This window comes from Melozone crissalis, unplaced genomic scaffold, assembly GCF_028551555.1.
Source record: "Melozone crissalis strain CALT ecotype California unplaced genomic scaffold, PUWL_Pcris_2 ptg000016l_1, whole genome shotgun sequence".
NCBI lineage: Eukaryota > Metazoa > Chordata > Aves > Passeriformes > Passerellidae > Melozone > Melozone crissalis.
In genome coordinates this window covers 55391805-55410389 of record NW_026535794.1, presented here as the reverse complement: position 1 = coordinate 55410389, position 18585 = coordinate 55391805, and the positions used below count along the sequence as shown (strand labels likewise).

Here is an 18585-nt window from a genome sequence, read left to right as displayed (position 1 = left end):
AATCTTTCATATTAAAAAATGGACCACCATAGGTATCTGGCTGCTGAAAGTCTCTATCACTGTGCTCTAGGGAAAAGAATTGTATTTGGATATCTGCACACTGAATGGTAAACATGAATGGAAGTTGCTATATATAAATATAGATCCAAGAGGCTTTGAAAAGCTTAAAAGCCCAAGCTTTTCATAAGCCTGAAGAGAGCTTTCAGCATAATTAGACTCACAGAGCACAAGCAGCCATTTTGAAAGTCTTAAAACCAGCAGTTACATCAGAGTTTCTGGAGACCAATGGAAGATTTTCCTCCACGAACTCAAAGAAGATAACATCCATATCTCTATCCAAAGACAGCTATACTTACAATATCTAACAAAACCATTGTTTTTCATTATGAAGATATATAAATCAGAACTCAGTTTCAACTGGAGCACATTAGGGTGTTCCACTAACGTTTTTTATCACCTTACTTCCCTATTTCTGCAATGCAAAATGATATTTTTTTCTCAAAGGCATAAATAGATTACCAAGCCTGAGAAGTGAAAGCTTAAATGTTTTTATTTAGAAACATTTTAACATTTTACTGCTTTTAATAGTAATACTTTCTCAAGCATTCAAAAACTGAGTAATTACGAAGGGAGAAAGGAAGGAGAGCTTAATGCTTTCTTCCCTCATTTTCCTTTTATTTTTCCTTTAAAAAAAACCACTGTGTCCAAGAATATTTTAACTGTTTCATCATGCACAAAACCTTTGCAGCTTAGCTAGTAAAGAGTTGATACTAACTTCATCTATGCCAAAAAAATCCACAGTTACAGTCACTTCTTTATGCTGTTCACTCTCAGATCACATATACAACTCAAATACTGTTTTGTTTTAGCAGAACTAATATGCATTTGTGTGTGTTGGTGAAACTTTCCTCTCCTGTATTTTTACTGTACCTAGGTTTTGTAAACATACATGAGTGTTTCTTTAATATATTTTTTAATCAGTCATCCTATTCTCTTTAAACTTTCCCATCATTTTCTCCCTCTCCCAGTTCTTACTGTGAGTACTGCCCTAGAATTTTCAAGAAGTTCAGAGAACAAAATGAGTTTCACAGGTAACATATTAGTACACATTCGTAACATTAACAATAACTGTTTCATTACTGCAGCCTTGCATATAAATATGGGAGCCACTAAATATGCCACTAAAGTACATACTAAAAGGTCATATAAAGACAACATAGGAGCACTCAAACAGTTATGTGAAATTAATTTTTTTGTGATAATTCCGTTGCATAGTGAAAACTAACAAAGCTTACTTAAATTTGCAGTGAATCCTTAAGGACCTGGAATATGGCCAGAATACACTTTCCTAGGACCACCATTTTAATCACTGTTTCTGTCCAGTCTTGTTTAGCTTGAGAGACAGGTCCAACAAGTGTGTTGTGCTATGTCCTGGTTATTAAATTTTGATCCTGTTACAGCTTTCAGTGACTGAAACCATGAGCAGGAAAAGAGTACTTACAAAGTAATCATGAAGTATAACGATGAGATGGGATGCTAAAAATTACTGTGCTTTAAATCACTTATGGACTTGGGAATGCCATGCCTCTAAAGCATGTGAAAAATGCCATTCCTGTCCTGTGTGTGCCAATAAGAATACAGCTTCTATGTGCCTATATCAGAAAGCAGAAGTCTGACTACCTCCCTATGCCTGCTTCCTTTTCTTCACTGCTTGCCACCTCTCACTGAGCTTCTCTACTTATATAGAGTAAAGACAACATTTCCATGCAAAGAAACATATATTTAAAGTAAAATCTAACTATTAAAAAAAAGACTACTCATCCTCACAATAATAACTGTCAGGTTATCAACTAGATGTAGATTAATTTATGTGTCTATGTGAAATAATTATTTCCTGCTACCATTAGAAGCAAATGACATGCTATATTTCACCGTAAGCAGCAAATATTACACATAACCAGTCCCAATGTTAATTCTATCCATTTATCTTGAAATACACAGAGACATACATAAATATGAATAGGAAATTTCTGTGCAACACACATACAAACTTGTGCAACAGTTATTTAAATTTGCGTATTGTTGCCTGTATAAGAAAAAATATGTTAATTTTTTAATGTTACAATAAATTCATATCATACCAGCATACCAGCCAGGAGCTATCACCTACTACCTCTGTGAAATTTAGTGCAGGGTTAGCAACAAGATAGTTAAGACAGAGGTCTTTGTGAGAACAAGCCATAAGCACGTAAGTTTGCCTTCTAGTACATTACTCTCCTCCACCTGCTAAAGGCATCACTAACAGGGGTGGGGAGGACTCACCACACCATCACTCTGAGGCTTAGGTTGTTTGGTGGGATCCAAAGCAAAGATAGTATACTCAGAGAGAAAAGCAGGTTCTGCTATCATCCCGGCTAACAGCTGTTATTCAATGCAAAAAGGAGGAAAATGAAAATAAATCAAGCAATAAAGAACATCGCAAAATTTTACTCCATTTTTCCATGCTATTAAATACATAACAAAACAATACAGCAGTTTATGAGACAACAGATATCAATAAAGGGAGGATGTAACTAGAAAATACACACTAGATCATTTCAGAACAGCCAAAATACAGTTTTGATCAAAACTTCTTTAGAACAAAAGAAGCATACTATTTAAAAGATCCTAGTTTAGTCCAAGATAAAAAATGATTTTTCAAGCATTGCTATTGTAATTTTTTTTAACTTCTGTGGATGAGTTGTCTTCATATATCACTGAGCCCTATTTGCTCTCAGTTATTCATTCATTAACAACTCACTATTCTAAAAATTCTGTCAGTATTTCAGTTATATATAATCTAAAATGCTTGCTTTTGACTATTTATCATCTGATGCTTTTATACACTAGAATGCTGTTTATATTTTTAAAAATTCCTTACAATAGCAGACTATTTCATAAAAATACCATAAGTTGAATATAACCATTTTATCAAGTCAGTATCTAAGAAGAGAGATAAATTCCTAGAAGTGAAAACACGAAGCCAAGAGACTGGAATTTGAATTCAAATTGGATATATACATTTAATGTAATGTAATGCATTTAGGATGCTGTAATTGAAAGACAAAAATATTCCTCTCACGATTATACTCACATACCTAGGTTCAAGGTTTGATTTCCTTACAGCTTGAGATTTCAGAATTGTACTGATTGCTGACTAAGCCAAACTAAATAAAACAAAAATGTTCTGAAATAATGAGACAAACCCCTCTATCAAGTTACCAAACAGTACTTTTAGGAATCAAATACTAATATAAGTTAGGAGTTTAAATTACTTTTTTTTGGTGACAATTACATTTATTCCAGTGCTGTAGCAGATTAATTACATAAATTCAAATTGAGAGAGAGAAATATTTTCACAGGTAAGATCTGAAAGGCTACATGACTTTGAATTTGTGTTCGCCAAACCCTTCATGACTTTGAATTCATGTTCACAAAACATAAGAAATGGTAAATATTCTGTGAGAGCCATATACAATAAATAGCCTCAGATTTGCCAATAACTATTTGCCAACAAAGCTGGAGTTTCTCACTTTTAAGTTACTGCAAAGATGAGCTGCTAATAAAAAAATGGTCACATTCCTCAGGCTCTCAATCTTCATTCCCCCGGAGCCTCAACACACTTGCCCTATGCATTCACTGTGGTAGCAACAACACACTGAGTTAGCTGTCCTTCTCTCTCAGCCTGTCAGAAGTATAATTCTTAAGAGTAAACTGTGCAAAAGCTCCTCATGCATACATATATATATATAAATGTGTGTGTATGTGTGTATGTACATATATTTGTATATGTGTATGTGTATGTATGTATATAGGTATGTTTATATATATGTATACAGGTGTGTAAAACCCACCTACATTTTTTTCCTCCTCTGAGCTTTCAGACAAGAGAAAAATAAGGAAATTGACAAAACTGACAAGTGATAATGGTTCCAGAAAATCTTCATCAACTGTTGATGGCTGCATAGATTCTTGCTCCTCTTGCAAGGGCATATGCCAATAAAAGAAAAGGCATATACTATGTATACAAAAGTGTACAAACATACAGCAGCAATACTACAAGCAAGCCTGATGGCCTCATGAATTGGAAGCATGCAAATTCACAAATAAAATTATCGAATTTTTAAAGATAAAAATTACTTTGCATGTTTGGAGAGGATCAGTTAAGAAAATGAAAGACAGTTTGCAAAGCACTGATAAATGGATTAGGCAAATATTATTAACCAAAAGATTATGAACATTATTAACATGTAACATATATTATCTTCAGCTTATTTAAATCACTTTTAACAACGTGACCATCAAGAACTTCAGGAACCAGGGATAATTTAAATTATCTCTTCACAATAATAGCCTGCTAGTGCTCAAAATATTAAGTTGTGACATTTCACCACAGCATTACTTTGCTTAATCCTAATTGCATTATTTAGTACACCAAAGTTTGCATTAAAAAGGATTCCTATTATCTCTAACAAGTTCATCCCCTCCAAAAAAGATGGTCTGTCAGCTTGTTCAGCGTCTATGAATTGTTAGATTTTCAGTAATCCCTGGAAGTCGATGACCATGTTAGTGTAGCCAGGTTCAGAAGGCTCAGACATAAATTCACAAATTTACAAATTCATTCTTTCACAAAATATTAATTATAAAACCCAAAACATACAGGTAAGATGACAGAACAGTAAGCAATGGCAAAAGTTCATTTTTAAAATTCATTTAAACTACCTGGACGACTGATAGGGATATGCAACCCTGCTTTAACAAAGTAAGATCCAAACTATTCAATGCCGAAAACATGCCAATCCATACAGCAGTTATGAATCTGAGAAAAAGGAAATTGATGCAGTACTGCTTGAATTTGCTGACATACCACTCCAGAGTCTCCATCATAAGTAAAAGCTTACACAAACAGTAGAATGCAATTAAAAACTCTGCTCAGTATCACTGATGCTAATCATGATGCAAGAACATTTCTAAATCATCTCAGCTTTGCCCCTTCTTGCTTGAGTAAAGGCAAGCACAGAAGAGGAGGAGGCCTCTTTTCCTCAGTTTTTAACAAATAGACAGGTTGTCCTCAGATCAACTGGCCTCCTGAACTATCAGACAGACAGAGAATAAATAGCCCCCTTGCAATCCAGAAAGAAGCAGTTAGTGACCTGCTGAGCCACTTAAAATGCTCACAAGCCTGTGGGACCAGATGGGATCCATACTAGAGTGATGAGTGAGGTGGAAGAAGAGCTCCCTAAGCCATTCTCTCTCACTTATCATCAGTCTTGCCTAATTGGGGAGGTCCGAGATGACTGGAATCTGGTCAATCTACTGCCCATCCATCAGAAGTACCAAAAGGAGGATCCAGGAAACTACAAGCCTATCAGTCTGACCTCAGTGCCCAGCAAGGTTATGAACAGATCATCCTGAGTGTGATCACACAGCACCTACAAGGTGGCCAAGGGATCAGAACCAGCCAGCATGGATTTAGGACGGGCAGGCCCTACCTAACCAACCTGACCTCCTTTTATGACCAGGTGAACCACCTCGTGGATGCAGGGAAGGCTGTTGATGTTGTCTGGACTGGACTGAGCAAAGCCTTTGACATTGCCTCCCATGGGAAAGTCCGGGAGAAGTTGGCAGCCCATGGTTTGAAGAGGTGCACTCTTTGCTGGGTTAAGAACTGGCTGGATAGGCAGGCCCAGAGAATGATGGTGGTGTTGCATCCAATTAGTGGCCCATCACTGGTGACACTCCCCAGGGATCTGTGTTGGGCCCAGATGAGCTTAATATCTTTACTGATGATCTGGATGAAGGGATTGAGTCTACCATTAGCAGATCTGCAGATGACACCAAGTTGGGTGTGAATCTCAATCTGCTCGAGGATAGGAGAGCTCTGCAGAGCAACCTGGACAGGCCGGATTGATGGGACAAATCCAGCGATATGAGGTTTAACTAGACAAGTGTCAGGTCCTGCACTTTGGCCACAACAACCCCCTGCAGCACTACAGGCTGAGGATAGAGAGGCTGGACAGAGGCCAGTCAGAAAGGGACCTGGGAGTAATGACTGATGGCAGACTGAACGCGATCCAGCGGTGTGCCCACATGGCCAAGAAGGCCAGTGGCATCCTGCCCTGTACCAGTAACAGTGTGGCCAGCAGGACCAGGGAAGTGATTCTTCCCCTGGATTCAGCACTGGTGAGGCCACACCTTAAGTACTGTGCTCAGGTCTGGGCCCCTCAATTTAGGAAGGATGTTGAGATGCTAGAGCATGTTCAGAGAAGGGCAACAAGGCTGGAGAAGGGTCTGGAACACAGGTCCCATGAAGAATGGCTGAGGAGTTGTTTAGCCTGGAGAAAAGGAGAGTCAGGGGAGATCTTTTCACTCTCTACAACTGCCTCAAAGGAAGTTGTAGCCAAGTGGGGGTCAGTCTCTTCTCCCAGGAAACAACTGAGTCTTAAGCTGCATCAGAGAATGTTTAGGTTTCGGACGTTTAGGAGGATATTAGGAAGAAGTTCTTCACAGAAAAAGTGACTGGGCATTGGAATCGGCTACCCAAGGAGGTGGTGAAGTCACCATCCCTGGAGGTGCTTAAGAAATGACTGGATGGGGCACTTAGTGCCATGACTAGCTGATAAGGCGATGTTAGGTCATAGGTTGGACTTGATCTCAAAGGTCCTTTCTAACCTTAATTCTGTGATTCTGTGAGCCAAGCCTACAAGTAAAGAAGACACAACAATAATGAGGCAGAACAGCGAGCCCTCTATCAAAATGAAATTTCAAAATATTTCCTCTTCATTAGCCAAGACAAGTGTTTCACACTTCAAATAACTATCGAAGACAGAATATATAGTCATGGTCCAAAAGTGGTATTTCTTTAATACATATGGATCCGGCTGCATTTGCCCATTAGTGAGTTCATTCTCCACTCTCCAATGTTAGGTGACCAACAATGAAAATATTTAAGGACTTGCTTACAGTCTTTTTGTTACTCTGTGTGTTGATTTGGCATTGTCAGGACCCAGGACATCTCTCTGGCTGTCCTGAGCAGCCAAGACCCCTGCCAGGGGTCTCAGAGACCCTGGCACAGATCAAAATGCCTATGGTTTTGATTATGACCCGTGGAGCAAGTTACCGACCTTAGATGAAGATCTGCAAGCCATGACAAATTAAGTAGAATGATAGTGAATTTACCACAAGGTGAAAAAGTAGATTTTGGAGTTTTTAGAATGGGATTCAGGGGGGAAAGATGGAGGGATCTGGGAGTGTCCTGCCTTTCTCCTTCTTCTTCTTGGCCTCCATCTTCTGCTGTGATGTTGGCACTTTTAGATTGGTTTAGAGTAGAAGCTCACTGTCTAACATAGGTGATAGGTACTGGAAAGTAATTTAAACATTGTATACATAGTTTTTAGTATAAAGACATAACACTGCCCCAGCAGCAGGCAGAATGCCTCTGACTGCCTTGCTGAGCTGACCTCGGCAGGACAGGAGAAAGAATTTTATAGATAAGCTACAATAAACAACATTGAGACCGAGAAATGAAGAGCTCTGACTCCTTCTTTGAGTGCCAGGCTGGGAAAAGAGACTTTCTAACATTTCTCGGGGTCACTCTGACAAGCTAGAGGCCCTGACATGGCATGGCCTGGTTTTTTGGTAGTGAGGGAGGGCCACAGAAACGGCTTCTGTGAGAAATGGTTACAAGCTTCCACCATGTGGAACTTCCAAACTAGAACAGCCTATCCTCAAAGGACTGCACCCTGCAGATGAGCGATCCACACCACAGCAATTTCAGAAAGATTGTTTGTCCATGGGAGGGACTCCTGTTGCAGCAGTTTTGGCAGGACTGCTGCTTGTAAGACTGGAGCCAGGCTGGAGGAGTTCACGGAGAGCCATCTCCCATGGGAGGGACCCCACGGCATAGCACAGAAAAGACTTCCCTCCCTTACACATGTGATTTGTTGAGGTCTTAGCCCCATCCAGCTCTCTGGCCCATGATACATTTGCATTTCGAGCTGAACGACATTGGCTGAGGGTCCCCGTGTAGACTGCATCCAACCTATCCTTGCTCACCCAGAGACTCCAATGCTACAATCTCCACAGGTTCCTTCCAATCCTACCAATTCTGAGATACTCCAGGGCAAATGATCTCCACACCTTAATCTCAGGCACCAAATTTATAAACTGAAGGCTGTTGAGGACTACAAATAGTACAGTTAGCTCAGTATACAATGGCACTGCAAACTACAGATTGTGCCCTGGGTGGGGAGAAATGGCTGAAATCCCCAGTGATGAACCCTTTGCCCAACAAAAAGGCACAGCCTTGCCATGCCAGTTGGACTGTGTCCAGCTACCCAGTGACTCTGTGGAACCCAAAGAACAGTGAGAAGACCCCAGATCAAATATCACCATTAAAACAGGCACACAGAATGAAAGCCAGGCATTCCTTTGTTCAGGGTCCCTAAAAGAGACACCCAACTCCATCTGCCATTATATTGCTGCACCATGATAAAAATTCTTAAAGGAAGCAGAGTCTAGGACTCTGCTATGGGAAACCCTGGATCAAGGCAGTGAGGGAAACTTGTCTGACATGTGAGCGTCATGAAGCTTGTCTTAGCATGAGTGTGTGGGGAGTCAGGTGGGGCACCCATCAGCTCATTGGAGCTGCTTGTGGTGAAGGGGCTTCAGTCCCAGCAGCAAAAGCCTAGGGTGGTGTGAGTGTGACTGCCAGAGTGGCTCATGGGCAGTCAAAGAGGAATGCTTCCTTAGCAAACTGTGACACTACTGATCTTCTATCACAATATTTAAGGCTTATTCTGTTTTTCTGCAAGTAAAATCCTATTGAGTAACAAATGTTTCTATCTTGGATAGAAAGCTGCAAATGAGGTAAAATTTGCAGCTGATGAAGCTGCAAATTGGTTGATGAAGCCAAACACCAGATACCTTCAGTATCCTATCAAAGGACACATACAGTTATTGTTTAAATAACCCTTGGATTTTCAACATTCTGAACAATTTTTGTAGCCCTCAAGTTTGGCCTAACTGAAGCAGCCTTACTTGATCTTCAAGGACTTCCTGAACTCTAGAAATGACTGTGCTCTTATTAGGATTATTATTCCTCGTTCCTCTGAAGAATTACCATGCTCAAATCTTCTTTCACAAGGATTCTGGTGAGTGGGGTGCAAAGGCCATAGAACATGCAATTTCTAGATCAAACAGCTTCCTTAATATGCTGTGAAAGAAACCCCCAAAATTCAACAGGCCCAAGTCTCATTGCTGTGGAGATGGCAGTAGCTGAATGTTATACATGTTACATGCATGCAGTATGTTTGATTGCCAAAGGTAATGATTATTCCCCTTCAGAAAAAGAGAATCAGTAGTTCTAAATTTTGTATTAGCCTGTTATGAAGCAAATTTTGTTAGCAAAGTGCATCACAGCATATGGGTATTTGTAGTATGCTAATACTTAAAAGGTTCTATTAACTGTACATGAGCAGTTTTGTTATGTTATATACCAGCACAGCAAGACAGAAGAAAGAGGATGAGACTACAAAACTAGTCTAAGTGAAAAGCCACCATTTCCTCATCTACTTAAGAAGCTAGAAGATGTCAACTATCAGGTAAAGGTTTTCTTTCAACTCTTACTTAAAAAGAACTTATTCCCCAGAGTAAAATACAGAATTAAATTTGGTTATTTGTCCTAAGGGAATAGGAAAAACTGAGGAGCTAAAATTTCAAGAGTTTCTCTCTGCGATAAAGTCCCAGGATCTAGGAGAGCTGAACTGCACTTTCAGAAAGCTGTAGTACAGAAATCAAATAGGTCTTTTCTGGTTTGCTTTCCATTTTGATGAGCCACCTAAGCATCTAAGCATCCTGTATGTATCAGGAGTTGTAAAATACAAGTAGTTTAGATTCAAACTAGCTTATGCAGCCTCCAAAAATTAGTCCTAAATATCAGAAAGGAAAAAAAATACAGATATATCTGAACCACTACCATCTTTGCATGGCAACACCTATTTAGAAGTACTTCAAATAAAGTATATGAACACAGAAAAGACACAGGAATAACAAAGGTACTGAAGGTATATTATTTCAGCTTTACTTGTCATGCTTTACTAATAGCCAATGTCAAAGAAGCATTTCAACTAATTTAATAAAACAGCCATTATATACCATTAAAGTGAGACCAAAAAGTACCTGGGCTAAGTATCTTTAGGTCAAAGTGCTACATATATTGTGCTCTGCTGTCACTTCCATAACACTCATTAGGATATCAGTGACATTTGGATGCATGACTGGTAGGTCACCCACAGCAGTCCATCAGCTGCTTGCTCTCAGCTGATAGCAAACTAGCACTAGCTTTGTTATCTTCTGCAGTTGGGCCTTGTATACTTGTAAACAAGTATAATGTTTTAGAACAAAAAGAACATTTTTAACTTACAGGAGCTGAAATGAATACAATTTATGTATTCCACCTCAAACTCTGTTCAAAAGCCAATGTGGTAACAGTTTGAAAACTGAACACTATTTTTCCATAGAAAAGAAGGAACTCACTAAATAAGCATATTTTAATAGTCTAGGGCTGTTTCAAATAGCAGCATACTAAATCAAAAAGCACTGGGTATGCAAAATGTCAATGAAGTTCTGCGGAAGTAGTTTTACCTCACAATGTGATCATGTTTTACAAGCTACTTGCAGTAAGAGAATACAGAACTAGTCAGACCTCTGCCTTTTCCTATACATTAAAAATTTTGAGGTTTTTTGTAACACTGCTACTGGAGATTCATATATCAAATAAAATACAAGCTGAAGAGGAAAGTTGGCATGAAAAAGAAACTTACCTGGTATTACATAAATGGAGCATACAAGTTGTAGGTTTATTTTAAACTGATAACATCTTGGAATCTTGAAATATTAAAGTATTTTTAAAATCTTCTCATTGTAGAGTATAAAGCAAAAATGTTGGCACGTATGTTTGATTATAATTATTTGATCAGACTAATGATGTCATTTACAACTGTAACTAATTCTGAAATTACTTTTATTATAAAAATATTCTGAGAATAAACCAAATATTTCATGTGTGATACTTGCAATTTTAATACTATGGAAGTAAAAATACAAAATCCTGATCTATTTAAAGACTTACTAAAACATAGTTCACAGAGGACACAAAACATACAAAAAAATCATGAAACACTAATTTTGCTTAGCTTTCAGTAGTAAAAGGGACAGTAATTATTCATGTACTGCAAAAATGTTTTAGTATACAATACTCCTGAACCAAATATTTTCAGTGTATTAAATGTAGCCCAAGAGCTCACTGTAATGCCACTGCCATTGCCACCTGCACATAAAACAACTGCCTGGTCAAATGAGAACCGCAATAAAATACCCTCCAAAAGACTTACTGCATTCATCTAATCAGGGCATGTATTTTCAGAGACAATATGCAATATCTGCATCTTATTTACGCATTGTATACTGCTGCTGAACTGAATTCTGTGAATATTTAATCCAACAGATTTCAAAGATTATTTACTTTTAATCATACTGCCAACATTTATGAGAAATTTTTGGACAAATTAGGTTTCTTGTTTTATTCATTTAAACTTAATTTTTGTAAAATATTCTGCTTGATGTAAAACCAACAAAAAAAAAAAAAAAAAGAGGTTTTCATCCCCCTAGGACTTCACTACTTCTTGAATTTCTAATGAAAGGATGTGTTTCACAAGTAAAACGGTTATGGCCGCTCCCCTAAGACCAAGGATAACTGCAAATCTGAGGGTACTTTAGTACTTCTACTCTTAGTTTTTCTACTCTTAATCTTATTTCCTCTTCTGCCCCTCTGGTCATTCCAGTCTAACCAGTCTATTTAGAGACTAATGTTCTTCCAATGTAACTTGGCATGTGCTATGGAGAATCCTTTGCTTCTCTTGTTTCTCTGGAACAATACTCTGAAAATGGAGTTTGCTGGGGACAACACTTATGTAATGAAGAAAATGTAGTTCTCAATAGAAATCCTGAAGAAAACCTTGGCCAAATCAGTTATTTTGCAGGTTATACAATTCAAACAAACAAACAAACAAAAAAAAAACAAACAGGGGAATCAACTCTCAGTACCAACTCACTCCTTCGAGGCCACAGTAGTAGTTCTCATGTGGCAATATGCTAGTTCTATACCCTGTATTAAGAACAGAAAACTCTCCTTACTGAAAAACTTGGCAATTTATCCCAGGTGATGCTGCTTGCTAACATTCTGGAGCACCAGTTAACAGAAAATCTTTTTCCAAGGAGAGAGGGAATTCATTACAGATGTACATACATGCATGCATACACACACACACACACATACATATCACAGTAGAAAAAATAAGCATTTATTAGAAAATACCAAAATACAACACAAAATCATGAAGTACTTTCTCTTCAATTTCTACTATTGCAGGGAGCAAACTGCCAAGCTGGAATCACTGACAGCATTCATAATGAAATCCATTGCAAATTTCAGGTATAGCTGATTATCTCCGAAAGAAAAAATGGTGTTAAAAATTAAAGTGGATTGTTCCACTGCAATAAAATGTATCATTTTTTGTGGCAAAACAAAGCAACTGAACTCTCTGGCAAGGACAAAACATTTCCTCTGAAAAAGTTCACAGAATCACAGAAGCATCCTGTTTTATGCTACCAGACCATGTCCATGCTCACTAAGTCAGGGAAATGTTATGTTTATTTGTATTGTTGCCTTTTTTTTATATCAAGTTGCTTCAAAAGAGCCATAGTACTTAATATGAAACAAGGTAAGTGCAGATTATCTTGTTTGCTTTATTATGCAAGTCAAGGTTACCCATCATCCTGATAATGATTTTAATGATATTTTATGACTGATAATTTAGACTCAGTTTAGTTTGTTGTTCAGTTTTTTGGGGGGGCAGGGGGAGTGGGAGGAAGGTGAGGGGGGCTGGGCTGGTTTTAAGTTTGAGGGAGGGGAGAAAGGAAGTGTGGTGGGGGAAATAACTTTGAGTTTAATACTTATTACTGGCACGGTTAGAAACAACCACTAATGTTCTGCATAAATCCTTTGGATCATCCACCTCAAATGACCTGGATTCACCTAGCTTTTCAACCAAAAGTGGGACAAAAACAAAGTGAGTCTCTCTGAATATATTCTCTGTCCCACTACCTCACTGAGCTCAGTTCAGGAGTAAGATTTTTAAGACCTGAAGATTTAAAGCGTTCCCTAATCTGGGGGTTAATCGCTACAGCTTATAGATCTGTTTTATTACTATTAAACACTTCAGTATTTAACCTAAAAAATAGACTATTCGTAGCTATAAATACACAGAAAATAGTGAGATTGAGAAATAAAAAAAAAAGTAATGAAGGTTATAAAGTTAGATTTTTTAAGGTGAAAAGCAGAGAAAAACAGTTCTCAACTGACCTCTTTGTCTGGTGTTAAAGTGCCTTCATGATTCTGATCTGTAAATGAAGATGTCCTGATTCTGTTGCCAGTTGATGGAGGGGATCTGGAAGGGACCTATAGAGAGATCATGTATATCAACAAGTAATACTATTAACTCCAGAACTAATTTTTCTGTATCATAATTTACTTCAAGAATTACTAACTATATCATCTCAGAGAAACCTAGTCTACATATTTTTAAAGAAAACAACTGTCTGTGACAAATTCTACCTTACTAAAAAGTCCCCAGAGCAAAATGTGTCATGAATCAGCCACAAGAACAAACAACAAAATGGGTTATTTTCATTATTTCTGACTATGGTCCTCTTAGACCATATTTGAAAAACAAGCTTCCTAATATTTTAGGAACATATTACAGTTGCTTGAAGTTTAAAAATTTAGTGATTTAACAGGGATTCAAGTATTTAGAAGTGGAACAGAATCTGATCGAGAACTTAGAAAATTAACAACAGAAAATGACACTAAGAAAATTTATGAACTTTAAATTTGTGGTATTTATAACACTGAATCTAAACAATGAAAAAGGGGCAAGAAATTGCTATATATTTTGTTGTCTATATGTACTTGTTGTTCCTATCAAAACTAAACATCTATTCCCAGGAATTTTACAACTTCATTCAAATTGAGGTTCTAAAACGTCACACCAGCTCAAACTACCTTGCCAGCCTCATCATTCAAACTTCAAATATAAAATTTCAGTATAAATGTAATGAGTAGTAAAGTATCAACAAGCAGGTCTATACTAAAGAAGGTATTTAGCAAGATTTCTCATCGGGTACTGTGAAATGCTGGAAGGATTGTGGACTCAAAATATTTCAGGCATGTGGCAGGAGGAAGAGGAAGGTCAGGCCTTGCTTTTGATGAGGTGATGCGTTCCTGCACAGACCCCATCCCTCTGGACCTGTATCCCAGTCCTGCAGTGGCTGCCAATACCTGGCACACCTGAGGAAATGTGCCATGCCCTGCCCCTGGAGCCCAAATCCAGGCCCAGAGTGGTCCGATGACCAGAAGTTCCACCTGCAGGAAGGGCCCAGGGGTACTTCACTCAGGACACAAGGCAAGCACATGCATGTTTTGACCCTACCTCTTCTTGAAATTGTTATCAGCTGAACAGGTGTGGAACCAGGAGTGGCAGCTGTATTTGTTCTTTTTTATATCAAAACTATTCTAAAAGCAGTGATAGCTACAGGTCTGAAGAGGTAGGCCAATGTCTCAACTTGAAAATACTATTCAAAAGTCAAACAGCTTACCTAGTACCAAATAGCTATTCATCATGAAAGCTTTATGTTCTGCTGAAAACAATCATACCAAAGTATTCATAGGATTTGTACAAAACCTAACCTATTAATGCTGACAGCCTACTCTTCTTTTATTTCTACCCTCAATCTAATGCCAGGGTTTTAAAGATTATTTGATAATCAATTTCCTTCTGTTTGGTGAGGGCCAGAAACATTCAAGGACCCTTTGTCACTGCTTAGAAGCAGTAAGAACACATCTCTTCACCCTGACCTTAATGGTTCTACAGTTCTCTCTGCTGCATTCAGACTTCTTGTCAATTTATAGTCATTTCAGCAGCACTAAGCTTTGCAGCACAAATATTCATTGATCTTATGCAAAACCAAAAAGAGCTGAAACAGGATAGTACAGTTAAATTGGGGTTTAACTTCCTGACCAGCTCAGGGTTGACTAAAAGTTAAAGCATGGCTTTAAGGGCACTGTCCATGCCCCTTCAGCACTAACAGGCAAGGGTAAGAAAGGCACCAACCACTTCTCCAGGAAGCCTATTCCATGTTTTGGCCACCCTCTGGGTAAAAAGTGTTTCCTTATGTAAGTCCAAATCTCCCATGACAGACACAGTTTGAGTTATTCCTGCATGTTCTGGCGCTGTGTACCAGGGAGAAGAGCTCAGTACCTCCCTCTCTACTTCTCCTCCTCAGGAAGCTGTAGGGAGCAGCCCCCTCCTCTCCAAACCAGACAAGCCAGTGCCCTCAGTGCTCCCCAGAGCACATTCCTGCCAGCCCCTTCCCCTGCTTTGGTGCCCTTCTCAGCACATGCTCAAGGACCTTCACATCCTTTTTAAACAGTGGGGCCCAGCACTGCACACAGTGCTCCAGGTGAGGCTGCGCCAGTGCTGAATTCAGTGGGATGATCACCTCTCTTGGCTGGCTGCTGATGCTGTGTTTGATGCACCCCAGGATGAGGTTTGCCCCCCTGGCTGCCAGGGCACACACACTGCTGATCCCATTGATCTTCCTGCCAGCCAGCACCCCCAAACCCCCTTCTGCAGGGCTGCTCTCCAGTTCTTCCTCTCCCACTTCAGACTTGTGTCTGGAATTACTCCATCCAGGTGCAGAATCCAGCATTTGGTTGGTCTTGCTCAGCTTCATGTCACTGGTGACTGCTCAATACTCCAATCAATCCAGATCCCTCTGCAAGGCAAAGCCTCTTATCCCATGGGAGAGTCAGCAGCCCTTCCCAGTTTGGCATCATCACCTCACTATCTGCACATTGAACTGCAGCCTCCAGATCAGTGATGGAGAGACTGAACAGAGCTGCCTCTAGACCTGAGCCCTGAGGAACACCACTGGTAACTGGTCACCAGCCAGATGTCCTGTTTGCTGCAATAATTTGAGCCCTGCTCTTCAACCAATTCTTCACCCAGTGCACTGCAATATCTGCTCATCCCACTGCTGGAAAACTTGCCTGGAAGAAATGCTGAGAAGAACAGTACCAAAAGCCTTTATAGAACCCAGAAAAACTACATCCACCACCTTCCCTTTGTCTACCAGGCAGGTGAACTTACTGCAGAATCCTGTTTTTAAACAGGATTCTCCCTTTGTGAACCCATGTTGACTGTCTGATAATTGCACTGCTCTTTACATGTCTTTCAACAACATACAGTATGATTTTCTTAATAATTTTTCAAGGTTCTGCGGTTAACTCCGTAGTTTCCTGCATATTCCCTCACACCCTTCCAGTAACCTGGAATAACACTGGCTAGCTCAGTCAGCAGGGACCTCCCCAGATTGCCAGGATGGCTGAGAGGTGTCCTACCCCTAACATCTCTTAGCTCCTTTAGTACCTTGGGTTGAATCCCATGGGCCCCATGAACTTACAAACATTCGTTCAACTGACACAACTTGTCTGTTAAAATTTCCATGTTCACAAATGAAAAGTTAATGTTCCTGCAGTCATGGTCCTCTGACTCAGGAGCAGGCAGACCAAGGTCTGTCAGTACTATTAAAAACTGAGGCAAAGAAAGTACTGCCTGTCTCCATTTTTTCTTCATCCCTCTTTTCAAGCGACAATCTGGACAAGTAGCAGTTTAAGACATCGGTAATTGCAACAGCGCTTTTTTCCACCCTGTCAGCCATCAGAAAGTGATGTGTTCCTCAGACTATGAGGGACAGCTATGCTCAATTTGACAGATGACATCAGTTAGTAACCATTCATATGAAAGAGGAAGGCCTACAAACACCTCCTCAGAAAAGGTTATATTTCTCAAGTTATACTTGAGAAATTTTACCTCCAGTTTTACACCAGTCTTAAATTAGTAAATTTAGTCTTGGACACTACAAACCAAAGTACAAATCTGAAGTTCTAGGTCTCAAAGTAAGGGATATAAGTAGAGCATAAAGGGTATAGAACATAGTGAGTGAAGCCTCTCTACAACAGGGTGTCAGGGTGTAGGGAAAAAAAAGAGCAAAAATTAATGCAAACATGAGTCTCATAAACTAAGAAATGGTAAGAGTTAGAAAAATTTGGTCTGAAAATGTTTTGCCAGGAAGGAATGCATTTTGAGGATTGGAATTACTGATATGAATAAAAGCAAATGAAAAAAGCATATCCCACACTTTTTGCAAGACTACAGTATATTTTATAAGCCTCAAAACCTCACTTCTTCCTTCAGACTCTGTTTTCAAATGAGATACAAGAAGTGAGAAGAAAAACTTGGTTTACTCCTAAGATCAAATTTAACTATTTCCCCCTAGTATTACTTGAGAGCAACTGAGGAGTAAGAAACATTGTAAGACAACTATTTCACATGAAATAAAATTGTTTTAATGTCTTGTTCTAATTTCTTGCTTTTGCCTTTCCATTTATGTCAACCCTTGAGTTACATAATCTGCTCTGTCCACAGTACAGCAGACTAGGTCTATAGACTAGGTATAATTTACTATAAACTCTCATATCAGGTTTCAGAGTATTTGTCAAAACTAATTTTTCAAGAGCCAGATAAAGACTAAAGTATATTATGCTGTTGGGTGCATATATGCATGTAAGCCCATATTTATTCAGTAGAATGATTCTCAGAGAGTATAAACTCTTGAACACAAGCATGGAGCATGCCGAACAAAACAGATTACAATATCCTGACCTAAGTGGATTACAATGCTGTGTGAAAGGTATCATAATTTAGCTGCTGCACACTGAAAACAGTAAACTCTGCAGATCAATCTCTTTTAGACTGCACTGAAAGCTCACCACATACGGCAATAAAGACAGCACTCTAAACTTAACTAACACAATCATACTTCACTAACTAGAGAAGGCACAGAATGAATACTATGGAAGGCCTTAGAGTAGGACTCAACAAGCTACACAAAACTTCACAATGGATCCATTTCCAAAAATCTTACCTCTATTTCACAAATGAGTGATTCAAATAATAGAACATAACTGTCAGCAGTTTTGAAACCATGGTCTAATACTGTGACTATGCAGTGCCAAATCTCTCAGTGGTTCAAATTACATTCAGATCTAGCCCAAGCAACTAATCACCTATTTGTCAAAGTAATTAAATTACCTGTCTCTAGCTTAAGATTCACAGAATTCAGAGTTTATATTAGTTTTTATACTTTTAGATTCCAAGATACACGGACACTTAACCTAGAATGAGACACAGGCAGCCATTATCAGCAGACTTTGCCAATAGGAAGTTAACTTGCTGAAGTCTTTCTACCCAAAATTATTCTGCTTTGACACATGCATGAAATCATCACAACTTTTTTTTCATCACCACTTTCACTTACATACTCTGGACATGTCCTATCTGATGGGTATTATTATCACTTAAAAAT

The 18585-nt window shown here is 38.8% G+C and overlaps 1 protein-coding gene across 2 annotated transcripts in view; it reads right to left on the bottom strand.

Annotated features, from left to right (window-relative positions):
* GOLGA4 (golgin A4) overlaps positions 1-18585 on the bottom strand; it is a 71185-nt gene that overhangs the window by 51698 nt on the left and 902 nt on the right. For both annotated transcript variants that reach the window (XM_054273267.1, XM_054273265.1), the window contains exon 2: positions 13463-13558. In XM_054273267.1, the coding sequence (XP_054129242.1) occupies positions 13463-13558 (96 nt within the window). The remainder of the gene's footprint in view (positions 1-13462; positions 13559-18585) is intronic.